At 44.6% G+C, this 16,201-nt stretch overlaps 1 protein-coding gene across 3 annotated transcripts in view; it reads right to left on the bottom strand.

Moving 5' to 3' along the window:
* Positions 1 to 16,201, bottom strand: part of LOC140122421 (autoimmune regulator-like) — a 36,050-nt gene that overhangs the window by 19,009 nt on the left and 840 nt on the right. For all 3 annotated transcript variants that reach the window (XM_072143256.1, XM_072143259.1, XM_072143258.1), the window contains exons 2-4: positions 6,277 to 6,337; positions 5,102 to 5,252; positions 917 to 1,091 (exon numbers count right to left, since the gene is read on the bottom strand). In XM_072143256.1, the coding sequence (XP_071999357.1) occupies positions 917 to 1,091; positions 5,102 to 5,252; positions 6,277 to 6,278 (328 nt within the window). In that variant the 5' untranslated portion in view covers positions 6,279 to 6,337. The remainder of the gene's footprint in view (positions 1 to 916; positions 1,092 to 5,101; positions 5,253 to 6,276; positions 6,338 to 16,201) is intronic.

Raw genomic sequence — 16,201 nt, 5'->3', positions numbered from 1 at the left:
AGTCAGTGTATTACAGTATGACCATCAGGATAAGAACAGGACATGGGCTGCATGATTTACCTACATGATAGTTACGCCTCTGTAAGGGGCTGAGTAGAGGGGATTTGCCTAATTACATCCCTATCAACATTGAGTTTACAAAATGCATGTTTTAAGTGATGTTAAAAGACCCAATAGGGGTCATTTACTAAGGCGGGTTACCCAAATTTTTCCGTTTTGCACCGATTTTCAATGTATTGCCCCGGGATTTCGGCGCACGCGATCGGATTGTGGCGCATCAGCGCCGGCATGCACGCGACGGAAATCGGGGGGCATGTCCGTGAAAAAACCCGACGGATTCGGAAAAAACACCGCATTTAAAAAAAAAAAGTTTCGCTCGACACGCGCTTACCTTCATCCAGGATGGCTTGGTGAACTCCAGTGCGTTCCGATGCTCTTCAGCACAGCAGCGACACCTGGTGGACGTCGGAGGAACTGCCTTAGTGGATCCCGTCCGGACCCGAATCCACCGCAGAGAACGCGCCGCTGGATTGCAAATGGACCGGGTAAGTAAATCTGCCCCAATGTTAACGCATGCATTGACATCGTGTTAATGCTTGCGTTTTATAAACACAATGTTGACAGTGATGTAATTAGGCAAATCTCCTCTTCTCAGCTGTTGTGATGCACCCTGGGAGTCTCTGCTGGGCATTTTCAAACTACAAAGTGTCATGTCCTGTCCTGAATCTTTAATTAGTCCCACCCCTGGTTATTTGACTGATGGGCTGCAAAGGACCCTTATGAAGCATTGGCACACACCCAGTGCTTTTTTCTCTTTTTGTTCTGCAAATGTGCTAGTCCTGAGCGGACTTCTTTGTCATCCGCTTCCCCCATTCATTTGATTCCAATACGTAGGACAAAAAAGTATTGCATTTACCAGTCTGAAGAGCTTTGTGAATTCCTGATAACCGGGGGTAACTCTTTAAAATATATTCTGTGGATAGGAGAGACCAGAAACCATGGACATAGTGCATATCACGTGTGAGAAGCCAAGTGAGAAGAGCATGAGACGCTTTCTGGGCTCCTATTCCTTCTCCAGTACGTTGAGTCTCCTGTGGAAAAATGAAGCCCATTATGTACAGTACTCAGTAGCGGCCCCATACACAAGGGGGCTCATGAACCAAATCAAACACCAAGTTTGGAATGGCAATTTACCATTGTTACTGCTAATTAATCATTATGCCCAAGGACCATCATCCCATTAGAATCATTGTAAAACTATGGTTCTTACGGTCCACTCCATGGGTCAACCATCTATTTATATAGAACATATACACTCACCGGTCACTTTATTAGGTACACCTGTCCAACTGCTCGTTAACACTTAATTTCTAATCAGCCAATCACATGGCGGCAACTCAGTGCATTTAGGCATGTAGACATGGTCAAGACAATCTCCTGCAGTTCAAACCGAGCATCAGTATGGGGAAGAGAGGTGATTTGAGGCCTTTGAACGTGGCATGGTTGTTGGTGCCAGAAGGGCTGGTCTGAGTATTTCAGAAACTGCTGATCTACTGGGATTTTCACGCACAACCATCTCTAGGGTTTACACAGAATGGTCCGAAAAAGAAAAAACATCCAGTGAGCGGCAGTTCTGTGGGCGGAAATGCCTTGTTGATGCCAGAGGTCAGAGGAGAATGGGCAGACTGGTTTGAGCTGATAGAAAGGCAACAGTGACTCAAATCGCCACCCGTTACAACCAAGGTAGGCAGAAGAGCATTCGGAAGAAAAAAAGCGGTTTCCCAGCTCACCTCCCTGGTCACGTTGGAGTCGGCACGAAACCCGCCTGGCTTGCACAGGCAATGTACTGAGGAAAAACAAATTTGATGGTCCAGCCGACAGCGGTGATCTTTTAGACTTTTATTTCGTCAAATTTTAAATATCCACAGTGTTAGTCCATAATTCCTACGCGTTTCAAGCGAACGAGTCGCTCTTAGTCATGGAATGACTAAGAGCGACTCGTTCGCTTGAAACGCGTAGGAATTATGGACTAACACTGTGGATATTTAAAATTTGACGAAATAAAAGTCTAAAAGATCACCGCTGTCGGCTGGACCATCAAATTTGTTTTTCCTAGGCAGAAGAGCATCTCTGAACGCACAGTACATCGAACTTTGAGGCAGATGGGCTACAGCAGCAGAAGACCACACCGGGTGCCACTCCTTTCAGCTAAGAACAGGAAACTGAGGCTACAATTTACACAAGCTCGAAATTGGACAGTAGAAGATTGGAAAAACGTTGCCTGGTCTGATGAGTCTCGATTTCTGCTGCGACATTCGGATGGTAGGGTCAGAATTTGGCGTCAACAACATGAAAGCATGGATCCATCCTGCCTTGTATCAACGGTTCAGGCTGGTGGTGGTGGTGTCATGGTGTGGGGAATATTTTCTTGGCACTCTTTGGGCCCCTTGGTACCAATTGAGCATCGTTGCAACGCCACAGCCTACCTGAGTATTGTTGCTGACCATGTCCATCCCTTTATGACCACAATGTACCCAACATCTGATGGCTACTTTCAGCAGGATAATGCGCCATGTCATAAAGCTGGAATCATCTCAGACTGGTTTCTTGAACATGACAATGAGGTCACTGTACTCAAATGGCCTCCACAGTCACCAGATCTCAATCCAATAGAGCATCTTTGGGATGTGGTGGAACGGGAGATTCGCATCATGGATGTGCAGCCGACAAATCTGCGGCAACTGTGTGATGCCATCATGTCAATATGGACCAAAATCTCTGAGGAGCTTCCAGCACCTTGTTGAATCTATGCCACGAAGAATTGAGGCAGTTCTGAAGGCAAAAGGGGGTCCAACCCGTTACTAGCATGGTGTACCTAATAAAGTGGCCGGTGAGTGTACGTAACACTTACAATCACTAATATCTTAAAGGTTATTTATGAATCAACCTACTATACCCTGACAATTAAGGGTTGAAAAACGTTCTCTTATGCATCATAGGGGGAATTTGGGACCACTGACCACATTGTCAGCCAAACCAATCCCATATCTGTGCTGCCCATTGTGTAACGCGAATGACTCGCCTCTTTGTGCCGGCTTGTTCACAAACGACCCATCACTAGTGTGCAGTGACTTACTCTAAAACCTACAGGCAAGATAAGCAGACTTGACTGTGTATTTAATTGATCAAGTGAGGGCGCAGAGCTGACTGTGTGTTTTATTGATTAGTTGAGGGTGCAGAGCTAAGAGAGTCACTTTGTTTTATATCCATCTCATGGATCTCATGTCTCATCTCTGATCGGTCTCCCTGATAATCTAAGCACATTGTTAGCACACAGAATCTCATAGCACAAAGGAATCATGAAGTGTCTGCTTAGAGAGTCCCCGCCCACACTGACTTACTGATTCTTACACTGACCTCTCTAGGGAGTGACAGGACCAAAAACAGCAATAAACGTGACTACAATTGCAAAGTTAGGGGTTAAAATGATCTTTATTGTGTAAACATCACTAGGGGATTAAAATTTTAGAACGTTCCTTCATAGGAAATACCTAAACCAGGGGTCGGGAACTTTTTTGGCTGAGAGAGCCATGATCACCACATATTTTAAAATGTAATTCTGTGAGAGCCATATAATATGCACATGCCCCCCCGTAGATAGGTAGTCACAGCACTTCCCCTCTAGTAGATAGGTAGCCACAGCACATGTCCCCTAGCAGATAGGTAGCCCCGGTACATCAGTAGCCACAGCACATGCCCCCCAATACATATGTAGCCCAAGCACATTCCCCCAGTAGATAGGTAGCCCCAGTACATGCCCCCAGTAGAAAGGTAGCCCCAGCACATGCCCCCCAGTAAATAGGCAGCTGCAGCACATTCCCCCAGTAGATAGGTAGTCCAAGCACATGCCCCTAGTAAATAGGTAGCTACAGCACATGCCCCCCAGTAAATAGGTAGCTACAGCACATGCCCCCCAGTAAATAGGTAGCCCCAGTACATTCCCCCAGATCATATTCTGTCACATTGGGTATTTACTTCAGTATTTCCAATTCATTTGGATTATAGGCAAATAAAACACAAAAAAAAAAAAAAATTAATTTATGGGTATATTATATTAAAAAAACAGCTCTGTATATAAGACTCCTAAAAAAGGCATGTAGTTCCATGCATGGATTTCTGTCCTAGGCAGGGTCTATTGACTCTTCTATAGGATCTGTTGTGTTCATGAGTTCTTACAATCATGGCAATAGCACTAGTACAGGGCTTAAAGGAAATCTACCACTTGAAGTGGCAGGTTTCAGATGGAAATACCGAGCACCAGCTCAGGGTGAGCTGGTGCCGGAGCTTATTTTTGTTAGTGTTTTAAACCGCTATATCGCTGTATCGCGCTCGGCGCTTACCATGCGCGCGGCTCTCCTTCACTTCCTATGTAGCCGCGCGCACGGTAAGTGCCGAGCGCGTACCTCCCTGCGCCGGCTATAAAGTTTAAAAAGTGTTTTAAACCGCGATATAGCAGTTTAAAACACTAACAAAAATAAGCTCCGGCACCAGCTCACCCTGAGCTGGTGCTCGGTATTTCCATCTGAAACCTGCCACTTCAAGTGGTAGGTTTCCTTTAATGGGAACCTGTCATCAGGAGCACTTTTTCTGGCTTCCCCCGTGTCCCCATAGAGAATAGTGTAGACATTGCCAAAGATTTTTTTATGGTAAAAAGGTATTTTTCTGAAATTACGATAAGTTATATCAAAATGTATGCAGAACTGGGACCCTAGCCCCATGTGAGGGGCCGGTGTGGAGTGGTCCCCCCCCCCCCAACCCTCGGGAAGCTGTTCCATCATGCTTCGGTCATGCCCCGGTCGCTTGCCACCTCAGGACATCATACATGTCTGCCCCGCTCCTCACTGGCCACTCCCATGGGACTAGGGACACGGCTCCTCATACAGAAAGGTAAACTTTTATCTGACTTTTGTTTTTTGTTTTTTTAAAGCCACTTTTACTATAAAAACCCTTTGGCAGTGTGTACACTATTCTCTATTGGTGGACATGGGGGAGCCAGAAAAAGGGCTCTGGTGATAGGTTCCCTTTAATAGAGCATGCTTACCTGAAATCTGTCTTCAGATACAAGGTCTCTGTCCATCATACCATGTAGCAGAGGGAAGAGGTCAGTGATGGCCACTGCTATTTCTGTGCGGTGCCATTTGAGGAGAGATTTCAGATCTTTACCACTCGCAGGGGATTCCTGCTGAGGCATCCTGTTGGAAAAAAAAGAAAATTAATCAACTCTCCTTTAATATATCTTATATCTGAACTACCGGTACTTCCAAATAGTTTCTGCTCTGGAACACCCAACTTGTTGTTACTTGTGAATTAAAGGGGTTGATGGAGATATTGATGTTCTAACCTTTAAAGGGGTATTCCCATCTGGGCATTCCCATTTGTTTTAATTAATTTTCCATATGTAAACATTTCTTTAATTGGAAGTTATTAAATAAATGTTCCTGTGTGAAGATAATTTCTCATAAATGTAGCCATGTTGTCCCTTAGAAACGAGACAGCTTCCTCGGATACGGCCACCTCACATTTTGCCAGTGGTGGCCAGACTTGCGCTATAGAGTCCTGCCTGACCACCTGAATTCAGCAATCATTACCACAGGACGGCTGTGGGATATGCAGTAACTCCCAGACATTTCTTTGTGCAGAGGTGGCCGTATCCAAGAACACAGTTTCTAAGGGGCCATATCACTACATTTATGAGAAATTAAAACATTTTTAATAACATCTAATTGAAGAAATGTTTATATATGGCAGATGAATGAAACTGAATCTTAATGCCCAGACGAGAATACCCCCTTAAGATAGGACATCAATATTAGAAGTCCATAGCTGCAGGTATTTAGCTCCATACACTGTAATCTTTAATATTAACTCCCCTTCGGAATTGGGAGATAATATTCCGCTGTTTCAGCTGCACCAAATAAATGCCCCTCACCACTTGTTCTTACCTGGCGTCTGATTTTCGGGCTCTTCTCATTTGTGCTCAGAAACTTCTTATATTCTTTCTTTAAACAAACTTAAAGGTAATCACGGAGCCAATAACAAACAAAGACTCAGTGGTCCCCTCCTATTTTACAGAATGTCATCTGGTATGATATGGTTCATTGCCAAGACGCTTAAACCAAACAAGGGGGAATTGATAATGTGACATCAGTCATTACTGCTAATGTCTAAATGTAAAACTACCAGAAGAATTGTGTAATATAAACCAGCATCACTCACATGCTCGTGTTAGCCCCCGTTCTGCATCTGCTCTTCACTTTCTTTTTATAGTCTTCTTTGCCTAAAAAAATAATTTTTTAAATATGCTAATAAGCCTGAAGGGCTCTGGTGGGTATTGTCATAGCCCCTCCAGGCTTCCTCATCTTACAATTCTTTACGACCCCATCAGCCCTTCCTACTCCAAAGCAGCCAGAGAGACATGTCATCACCCGGCTCTCAGCAATTCCTGGCTATACGTAGCCGGCTGCTCACTGAAGAGACGACCATGTGTGTGATGACGCTTGGAGAGGTGCGCACAGGCGCGAAGTGCTGCACCTTAAAGGCGCCAATGTAATTGTTATTGAATTGCCAACCTCATGCCAGATACGGTCCTGCTGTTGTGATATTACATCAAGCAGAAGGAGCAGAAAGTGCTGATGGAGCAGGAGGGAGGGGGAGACAGTATAACACTGCAACACTGAGGGGCTCTGGAACACCCTCCAGAGACCTTTTAGGCTCATTAGCATAAATTTAAAAGTTGATTTTAAAAGGAAGGAGGCCATGGATGACAAGTATAAGAAGATTACCACAGTCACGGTGCCTGGATCTATAAGTAAGTGTCCCTGGTTTATCATGATGGATTTTGATGGCAGATTTCCTTTAAATTAGGTGCAAACCATAGAAACCATTGAAAATTGTGAAAAAAACAACAAATTCTTTGCACAATTCACTTCCTACGTGCCCAACCCAATATGATGGGCTTTCAATAGCTGCATGTGTTGATGTACTAAAGCTAGTATTAGTAAGCGGGCTAGTGAATGATGTTAATGTACTATGTCCATAGCGAAATCAGACTATAATTGTTTCCATCTGTAAGATGAGCTGTTAATTCTTGATTGTCGTTACCGCACTTGATGTAACCATATCTGTTCTTTACCTCCCTGTGTAAAACCATGGACTTTCCAGAAGCCGCAGTGTACACCACATGCCTAATGAATGCGGAATGTGATAGACATGTATAAAGAATTATATAAAGTAAATTTAGCATTTTTTTTACCAATCAGTTTATTGGACTCAAAGCTATTTGCACCCTATGCAATCACACACAGTGCTGTTCTGGAGTGGGTGACCGCCATGGGCACACACACTGCCCCATGTGCCTCTGAGCTGTTCCTAATTCTTTGAATGCATTGTAGTTGAGCCAGCAACATGATCTCTCTGATGCAGGTGACATGGTAAGGTCGTACTGCTAGGTCTGGTCACAAATCAACTGTACTAGTGACCCTGGAAGGTGAATATTTCAAAATCAGCTAGCAGAGCCTTGTTTATTCAGGGCAGAAAAAACTAAAACCATTTAATTAAGGGTCATTATACAGGCAGTCCCCAGGTTACGTACAAGATAGGGTCCAGAGGTTTGTTCTTAAGTTGAATTTGGATGTAAGTCGAAACTGTATATTTTAAAATTGTAGTTCCAGACAAAAATTTTTTTGTCCCAGTGACAATTGGAGTTTAAACATTTGCTGTAATGGGACCAAGGATTATCAACAAAGCTTCATTACACACACCTTACAGCTCATCATTGCAGTCTGGGACTATAGTAAAGCATTCAGAAAGCTTCAACAGAGGTCAGAGGGGTCTGTCTGTAACTATCGGTTGTCTGTAAGTCGGGTGTCCTTAAGTAGGGGACCGCCTGTACACTGTTTTTCTTATGACAGGTTAGGAGAATAAAAGGGCACAAGAGCCTGAGTATATCCCAGACTGTAGAAAATAATAATACAATAATGTTAGTACACATCCCCAGTGCACAATCCAGAAATATAAATCCATGTTTCACAGTCCAGCTGCTACTTACACAGAGACATGATGCACCTTCATACAATGCAAGCTGTATAAGTACGGCATGCAGATCCTTAAGGTTGCGTTTACACGCAGTTTTTCTATTCCAAGCCAGGAGTGGAGGGACAAAAAGAGGAGAAGTAGCACCTTTGTGTTCTCATCCATTGTGAACCACACCTACTTTTGGCTTCAAAAACCAAATTCAAAAAACACAACGTGTGAACGCGGCCTAAAGGAGTCTACTATCGCCAGGATGCTTTTCCAACCATTTATGCAACCCAACAAAACGTCAGAGGGAGATTTATCACCTTTTTGGCGTCCAGAATGCGCAAAGAAGTTGCAACACAGTTTCAAACTTTTTGCAGTCAAAAGTTGCATGGGGCATTTTGTGCCACTTAAAGGAAAACTCCAGCCACAGCCGATTCATTGAATTATACCTTGTGCAGGGCCTGCCCTTGCACCTTGAATTATTAAATTAATTTGCTTTAACTGAATTTTTCCTTTAAACATAACAGCACATTTGTTGCAATGTCCAAGGTCAGATGTAAGAAGTGAAAAATTTTAAAAAGTTGCAAAAAAAGGTCACATTGCTACTCCAGCCCCCCCCTTCCCCGTGTATATGTAGGGATAAAAAACTTCATGCACTCAAAAATGCTTTTTTTTTTTTTTAAGTCACACACCTTAAAAAATATGACATATTGTCAGGATCAGTGGTAGTAGACCCTATGCACCACGATGAAGCCGGCACCTGGGAGCGGAGTCTAAGTGGTAGCCGGTTTTCACCAGAGCCCACCGCAAAGCAGGTTGGACTTGTTGTGGCGTGGTATCACCAGGTCCCTCCACAGGAGCGACTTTGTCCACGGTGGCAGCCAAGGCGAGGTGCAGAATCGTGAGGCAAAGACGGAGTCGGGGACAGGCAGGAGGTCAGGACAGGCGACACGGAATTAGAATCGGGGAAGTAGCAGCAGAGCATAAAGGAAGAGGCTGACCATCTATAGACCGCCAGGTGGCCAGCGCCAATTAGCAGTGCACTGGCCCTTTGAATCTCGGAGGGACGGCGCCGTAGGAGGCGGGGACGTGTGCGCTAGAGCGAAGAGACCATCGCTGAAGCACGAGGTAAGTGCAGAAGATCTGCTCTTGCAAATATAAAATTTTTTAATCTGTACGCAAATCAGATTTGCCCCCGAAGCATTGCAATCGGTGCCCGAGCACCTTCATGCTGTTACATCAGTGGACCTTAGATTCATTTGCTTCATGACGCTCTATCTGCCTGTGCTTACGCAATCTGGCCCTTCTTCTTCCTGGCAGACCACCTCTTCTGTGCACAATTTCACTGGTTCAGAAGTTGGTGAGGAAGATGAACCTAACTAGGCAAAGTGAAAGCTCATAGAAAACCATGCTTGCATGAGATTTGAATCCAATAGTTATAATGTTTATCTATGTGAGTAACAGCGGGATACGCCCATCCAAATAGGAAGGGTGCCCCTGGACTGGTGGCTGCATGGCTTATGCCATTAAGGGGTTAATGTTATGCTAAGTGGTGGCTTTGCACTTTAGGACAGTGGGGCAGGATTAAATGGGTACTTCCCATCAGATGTCACGTCTGCACGTGTCACTGCCTAGTTACAGCATGTTAAAGGGAACCTACCACCACAAATCTACCTATAAAGGTAGATTGGGTGGTAGGTGGATCAATGGGACGTGAGGATAGCCCTTTTAAGGGCTAATCCTCACGTCCCTGCACTTTTTTAATAACTTTAATGTGGTATTTATTCAAATTTACTTATGCGGCTACCGGGGCGTGGAGTAGCCGCATATGAGATTACATGAGGCGGCTACTCCACGCCCCGGTAGCCATTTTACCCCTCCTACTCACCCATCTTCGGCGCGCAGCTCCGCGTAGCTGCGCGCCCTCGTCCGGCGATCCTGCCGTCTGCGCATGCGCAGAAGAGCAGGCCCGCGCCTGTTTCGGAGTTGTGACCGCGCAGGCGCGGGCCTGCTCTTCTGCGCATGCGCAGACGGCAGGATCGCCGGACGAGGGCGCGCAGCTGCGCGCCGAAGATGGGTGAGTAGGAGGGGTAAAATGGCTACCGGGGCGTGGAGTAGCCGCCTCATGTAATCTCATATGCGGCTACTCCACGCCCCGGTAGCCGCATAAGTAAATTTGAATAAATACCACATTAAAGTTATTAAAAAAGTGCAGGGACGTGAGGATTAGCCCTTAAAAGGGCTATCCTCACGTCCCATTGATCCACCTACCACCCAATCTACCTTTATAGGTAGATTTGTGGTGGTAGGTGCCCTTTAAGGGTTTATAAAGGGCCATTTTTGGTGTACTCCAACAGTTACCATGGCATTCGTAAGCAGTCCCGTCCTCCCTCCCCATTTTTTCTTGTAATTATGTTTTATATTTTATATTGTTATTTCTTTATTTTTTATCAAGTCGCAGCTGGCGGAAGGAGAGGATTGTAGTGTGGATGCTCAGCTGGCCGACTTTCCAGTTGGGAGTCTAGCTGGCCTACAGCGGCTGAGCAATATATTTATGATGCACTCTTTTAAGTGCCTTTTTGTTATATTGATTGGGATTTTTTTTGCAATAAATAAAGCAAGAGTTTTGTTGTATTTTGTTTATTGTTAAGAAGGTTATGTATACATGTGCTGCTAAAGGGCCCCTAACGGGGTTAGTACGCCTCCAGTCCTCCAAATCTAGAAATAAAGTAACATATTTGTAGCTTTGTACACTTTATCATTATAGAAAACTCAATGGCTCAGTTGTAAGAAACAAAGAATACTGTGAGAACAATATAGCCTTATCTGCATACAGCATCTGCAGCTGGTGGCCCAAAGTATTGCTGAAAGTTTTAGAAATAAAACAAATTACAACTGTGAAACAGTATCAGAAATGTCCTTCTGTGAGAACCTATATTGAAAGTGTGAGGCTGCCTCACCATAGATGCAGACCCTGTCACAAACCAATGCAAGAAAACTTATTTTCTGCAGATGAAAGTTCGTATGGCATTCAGCTAAAGAAACCTTATATAAATATTTTTTTTAGATAAGTTCTAAACGCCGTATCCAGGCATCAGGTAACACCCGAACCTGTCATGATATGCTCCGAGTATAACCATAACAGGAACAGGGGTTTTCCAACTCAATTACATGTATCTGACCTTTCAACAATTTCTGCAAAAATCTGTGGCGTACATTTACCAAGAACAGTGCAGTGTGTACTAGGTCCAGTTTGACTGTGTAGTGTGCATGGTGCACCACTTTTTTTTAATGCACGATTAACATGGGGCGTACGACACAATTCTGTCGGACTTTGCACGTCCGACTGAGCACCGGAAAACCCCCTTCAGTGCAGAAATTTGTGTTGCATGAAGAAAAGTGCAGCCGTGACAAAAAAAACGGTCAGGTGCGACACAAATGTGGCGCGGACACTTCTTACATACCTGCAAAAGCACTTTGTACCTAAAAGAATGTGCAAAGTCCAACTGAAAAAACTGGCACAAGCACCTTAGTAAATGTGGGCCAGTGTGTATGTATGAGAAGTGACACTGTTCTGGTCATTATGTGGATCCTCTGCTGTTTCTGTCTGTAATATTGCTGAAAATTACGATGGGTCAGAGTGCAATGCAAGTTCTGTGCATCGAAAGCAAGCGCAGAACACACACGGGAAAAACGCAAGTGTGAAAGGGGCCTAAATGGAGTGGTACCATTGATCTTCCACTTCACTCATTAGTGAGAAAGGGATCCCTGATTTCTGGAGAGCTGGTGGCCTCATGATCTGATTGGATTTAGCCCACCGAGCAGCTAGTATTCCCATATCCTATATACTCGTTATATACTCCTTAAAGGGAATCCGTCATGCAAAATAACCCCCCTAAACTAAATATATTTTCATAGACTGCCATTAGAGAGCATTGCCTCTATCCCTTCATTGTCCCTCTACATGCCTGTAAACCTAAGCAATGAGGTCCTAGCTGTATGCAAATGACCTGTGAAATGTCCAATGAAGCATTAGCATATTCAAGCTGTCCACTCTATTCATGAGTGGGAGGCACAGCCACACCCCCAGTGCATGACTGACAGCCTGTATAATGATGTGAGGCTGTATAATGATGAGCTTCCTGGTGCTGGTGGCCACGCCCCCTGCAGCCTGTGTGTGCATGTGTGTGTGCATAGGAGAGATACAGCAGCTCCAGGAAGCCATGTTACAGCAGAACATGTCAGATTCATGTGTAGCTGATGTCTGTGTCTCTCACCTGTATATTAGGAGGATGCAGCATGTCAGAAGATGCAGCACACACACTAGCCATGCTTTACTATACATTACACACAGACATGAGCAGGGGGAGGAGAGGGGAGGGGTAACAGGGGTGACATCACTGCCTCTGACCATGTGACCAGCCTCATTTACATAATAAAGAATAGATGATTTTACAATGATTAATGTATAAAATAACTAGATAAAGGCTGGGATGGGATCCTTGTGAGCTGCTCCAACAGGTAGTAGTGACAGGACAAGTGACACAGACCTGATGACAGGTGTCCTTTAAAACCAAATTTATAAAAGCAACAACTACAGTAAATAAATATGGTATTATGTTGACCATAGTGGCCCAAAGAATAAAATGGATGTGTCATATGGACACAAAGGGGGTATATGTCATATGCTAGCGCATCATGCGTCAGTGTATGATGTAAGCCCCACTCCGCCATGCTAATTACATCAGGAGGCTACAGCTGCTGGCTGCGCTGGTGTACAATTCAAGGCTGAATGGTTTCAAGCCCACCCACATTAATACCCACTTGGTGTGGAAGTGGTGTAAAGGGGAAAATATCCCCTGTAGTATGGCAGTATATGGTAGGATCAATCAGACAACCGAGGGTTAAAGTACCCCAGGGGGTCTGAAAAATAGTAAAAATATTTTTTTTTAATAAATCCTAAAATCACTCCCCCTTGTCCTAGAACTGATATAAAAATAAATAAACAAGTAAAATCCTAAACATGTAAGGTATCAACGCTTCCCAAAATGTCCAAGCTATCAAAATATAAAAACAGTTATTCCCAGCGTTGAACGGATAAAAAAGCACCCAAATATCCCAAACGGCTAATTTACTAAACAGTGATCAAAAAGTTTTGCAGTCCTCAAATTTTTTTTTACATGTATTAAAACACAATAAAACCTATGAACAGTAAATATAGCGCCCCAGTGATCATACTGGACCAAAGAATAAAAGTAGACTTGTTATTTGGGGCGCACTGTGAAAGTCTGAAACCGAAGCCACAACAAAATGGAATTTTTTCCCACTTCCCAGTACACAGCATGGAATAATAAATACAGTCAGTATGAAGTCCAATTTGTAACACATAAAATAAGCCCTCACGCAGCTCTGTACATGGAGAAATGTAAAGAATTACAGATTTTTGTAGATAGGGAGCAAAAAAATGAATGAAAAAAGGCTATGAAGGGGTTAAACAGGGGGAAAAAGTTGTGGCTTTTTTTTTTTTTTTTAAAGTGGAGAGTAAAACAGAAAAGGGTGATTAACTTTTATGTTAAATAGATGAAAGTTGAGGGTCCTCAGTTGTTGATACATTTTATTGGCTAACGTAAAGGGAACCTGTCACCAGGGACCTCATTTTTCACTAAAGACAGATTGTAAAAGTCCATGACACCTGCAGTGCACATCTGCCTCTCTGCCTTTTATAAGCATCAGCATTACAGTATAATTGTGTGTTATAACTGAGGTAGTCACAGGGGCTGGACTTTGGTTTGGATACATTTCAAAAAACAACATGTGACCTGTTTGAGCTGCAGGCTGCCTCCATCTTTGTGCTCCTGTACTGCTTGTCCCTCCCCCACTGATGTCATCTCACCAGGCTGTGACCTCTGAGAAGAAGCATTAGGTGGAGCTAGACAGGAGCACAAACGTGGGGGCCAAGCTCTGAGGAGTGAGTAACACAGACAAGCCACATGTTGTTTTTTGTGATTTTGTCAGGGAGCAAGGTAAAATATAACACACAATTACACTCACAGGCCACTTTATTAGGTACACCATGCTAGTAAAGGGTTGGACCTCCTTTTGCCTTCAGAACTGCCTCAATTCTTCGTGGCATAGATTCAACAAGGTGCTGGAAGCATTCCTCTGAGATTTTGGTCCATATTGACATGATGGCATCACACAGTTGCCGCAGATTTGTCGGCTGCACATCCATGATGCGAATCTCCCGTTCCACCACATCCCAAAGATGCTCTATTGGATTGAGATCTGGTGACTGTGGAGGCCATTTGAGTACAGTGACCTCATTGTCATGTTCAAGAAACCAGTCTGAGATGATTCCAGCTTTATGACATGGCGCATTATCCTGCTGAAAGTAGCCATCAGATGTTGGGTACATTGTGGTCATAAGGGGATGGACATGGTCAGCAACAATACTCAGGTAGGCTGTGACGTTGCAACGATGCTCAATTGGTACCAAGGGGCCCAAAGAGTGCCAAGAAAATATTCCCCACACCATGACACCACCACCACCAGCCTGAACCGTTCATACAAGGCAGGATGGATCCATGCTTTAATGTTGTTGACGCCAAATTCTGACCCTACCATCCGAATGTCGCAGCAGAAATCGAGACTCATCAGACCAGGCAAGGTTTTTCCAATCTTCTACTGTCCAATTTCGATGAGCTTGTGCAAATTGTAGCCTCAGTTTCCTGTTCTTAGCTGAAAGGAGTGGCACCCGGTGTGGTCTTCTGCTGCTGTAGCCCATCTGCCTCAAAGTTCGACATACTGTGCGTTCAGAGATGCTCTTCTGCCTACCTTGGTTGTAACGGGTGGTGATTTGAGTCACTGTTGCCTTTCTATCAGCTCGAACCAGTCTGCCCATTCTCCTCTGACCTCTGGCATCAACAAGGCATTACCGCCCACAGAACTGCCGCTCACTGGATGTTTTTTCTTTTTCGGACCATTCTCTGTAAACCCTAGAGATGGTTGTGCGTGAAAATCCCAGTAGATCAGCAGTTTCTGAAATACTCAGACCAGCCCTTCTGGCACCAACAACCATGCCACGTTCAAAGGCACTCAAATCACCTTTCTTCCCCATACTGATGCTCGGTTTGAACTGCACGAGATTGTCTTGAACATCTCTACATGCCTAAATGCACTGAGTTGCCGCCATGTGATTGGCTGATTAGAAATTAAGTGTTAACGAGCAGTTTGACAGGTGTACTTAGTAAAGTGGCCAGTGAGTGTATATTGTAATGCAAATGCTTAGAAAAGGCAGAAAGACATATTTGCACTGCTGGTGTCATGGGCTTTTACAATCTGTCTTTAGTGAAAAATGAGGTCCCTGGTGACAGGTTCCCTTTAAAGGAAACCTACCACTTGAAGTGGCAGGTTTCTGATGGAAATACCGGGCACCAGCTCAGGGTGAGCTGGTGCCGAAGCTTATTTATGTTAGTGTTTTAAACCGCGGTTTAAAACACTTTTTAAACTTTATAGCCGGCGCAGGGAGGTACGCGCTCGGCACTTACCATGCGCGCGGCTCTCCTTCACTACCTATGTGGTCGCGCGCATGGTAAGCGCCGAGCGCGTACCTCCCTGCGCCGGCTATAAAGTTTAAAAAGTGTTTTAAACCGCGATACCGCGGTTTAAAACACTAAGGCCGGCGCCACACGTGGCGCTTTTGTCTGCGCTTGCAAACGCAGACAAAGTCGCGCCCACCGGGGCGGGCCTCGCGTTAAATTAACGCAAAACACCGGCGGCTCGTTCCCGATCGCAGGCGTTTCCATAGAAACGCCGATGCGATCGAGCCGAGGCCCGCCCCGGTGGGCGCGACTTTGTCTGCGTTTGCAAGCGCAGACAAAGCGCCCTGTGTGGCGCCGGCCTAACAAAAATAAGCTCCGGCACCAGCTCACCCTGAGCTGGTGCCCGGTATTTCCATCAGAAACCTGCCACTACAAGTGGTAGGTTTCCTTTAAAAGGATGATGTTAGTTACAAGCTTTTGAGACTACAAGCAGTCCCCAGGTTACGTACAAGATAGGTGTTTCAAGTTTGTTCTGAAGTTGAATTTGTATGTAAGTCGGAACTGTATATTTTATCATTGAG

The sequence above is a fragment of the Engystomops pustulosus genome, chromosome 3 (assembly GCF_040894005.1).
Source record: "Engystomops pustulosus chromosome 3, aEngPut4.maternal, whole genome shotgun sequence".
Lineage (NCBI taxonomy): Eukaryota > Metazoa > Chordata > Amphibia > Anura > Leptodactylidae > Engystomops > Engystomops pustulosus.
Note: the sequence above shows the minus strand (reverse complement) of the source record. Positions and strands in the feature narration are given on the sequence as shown.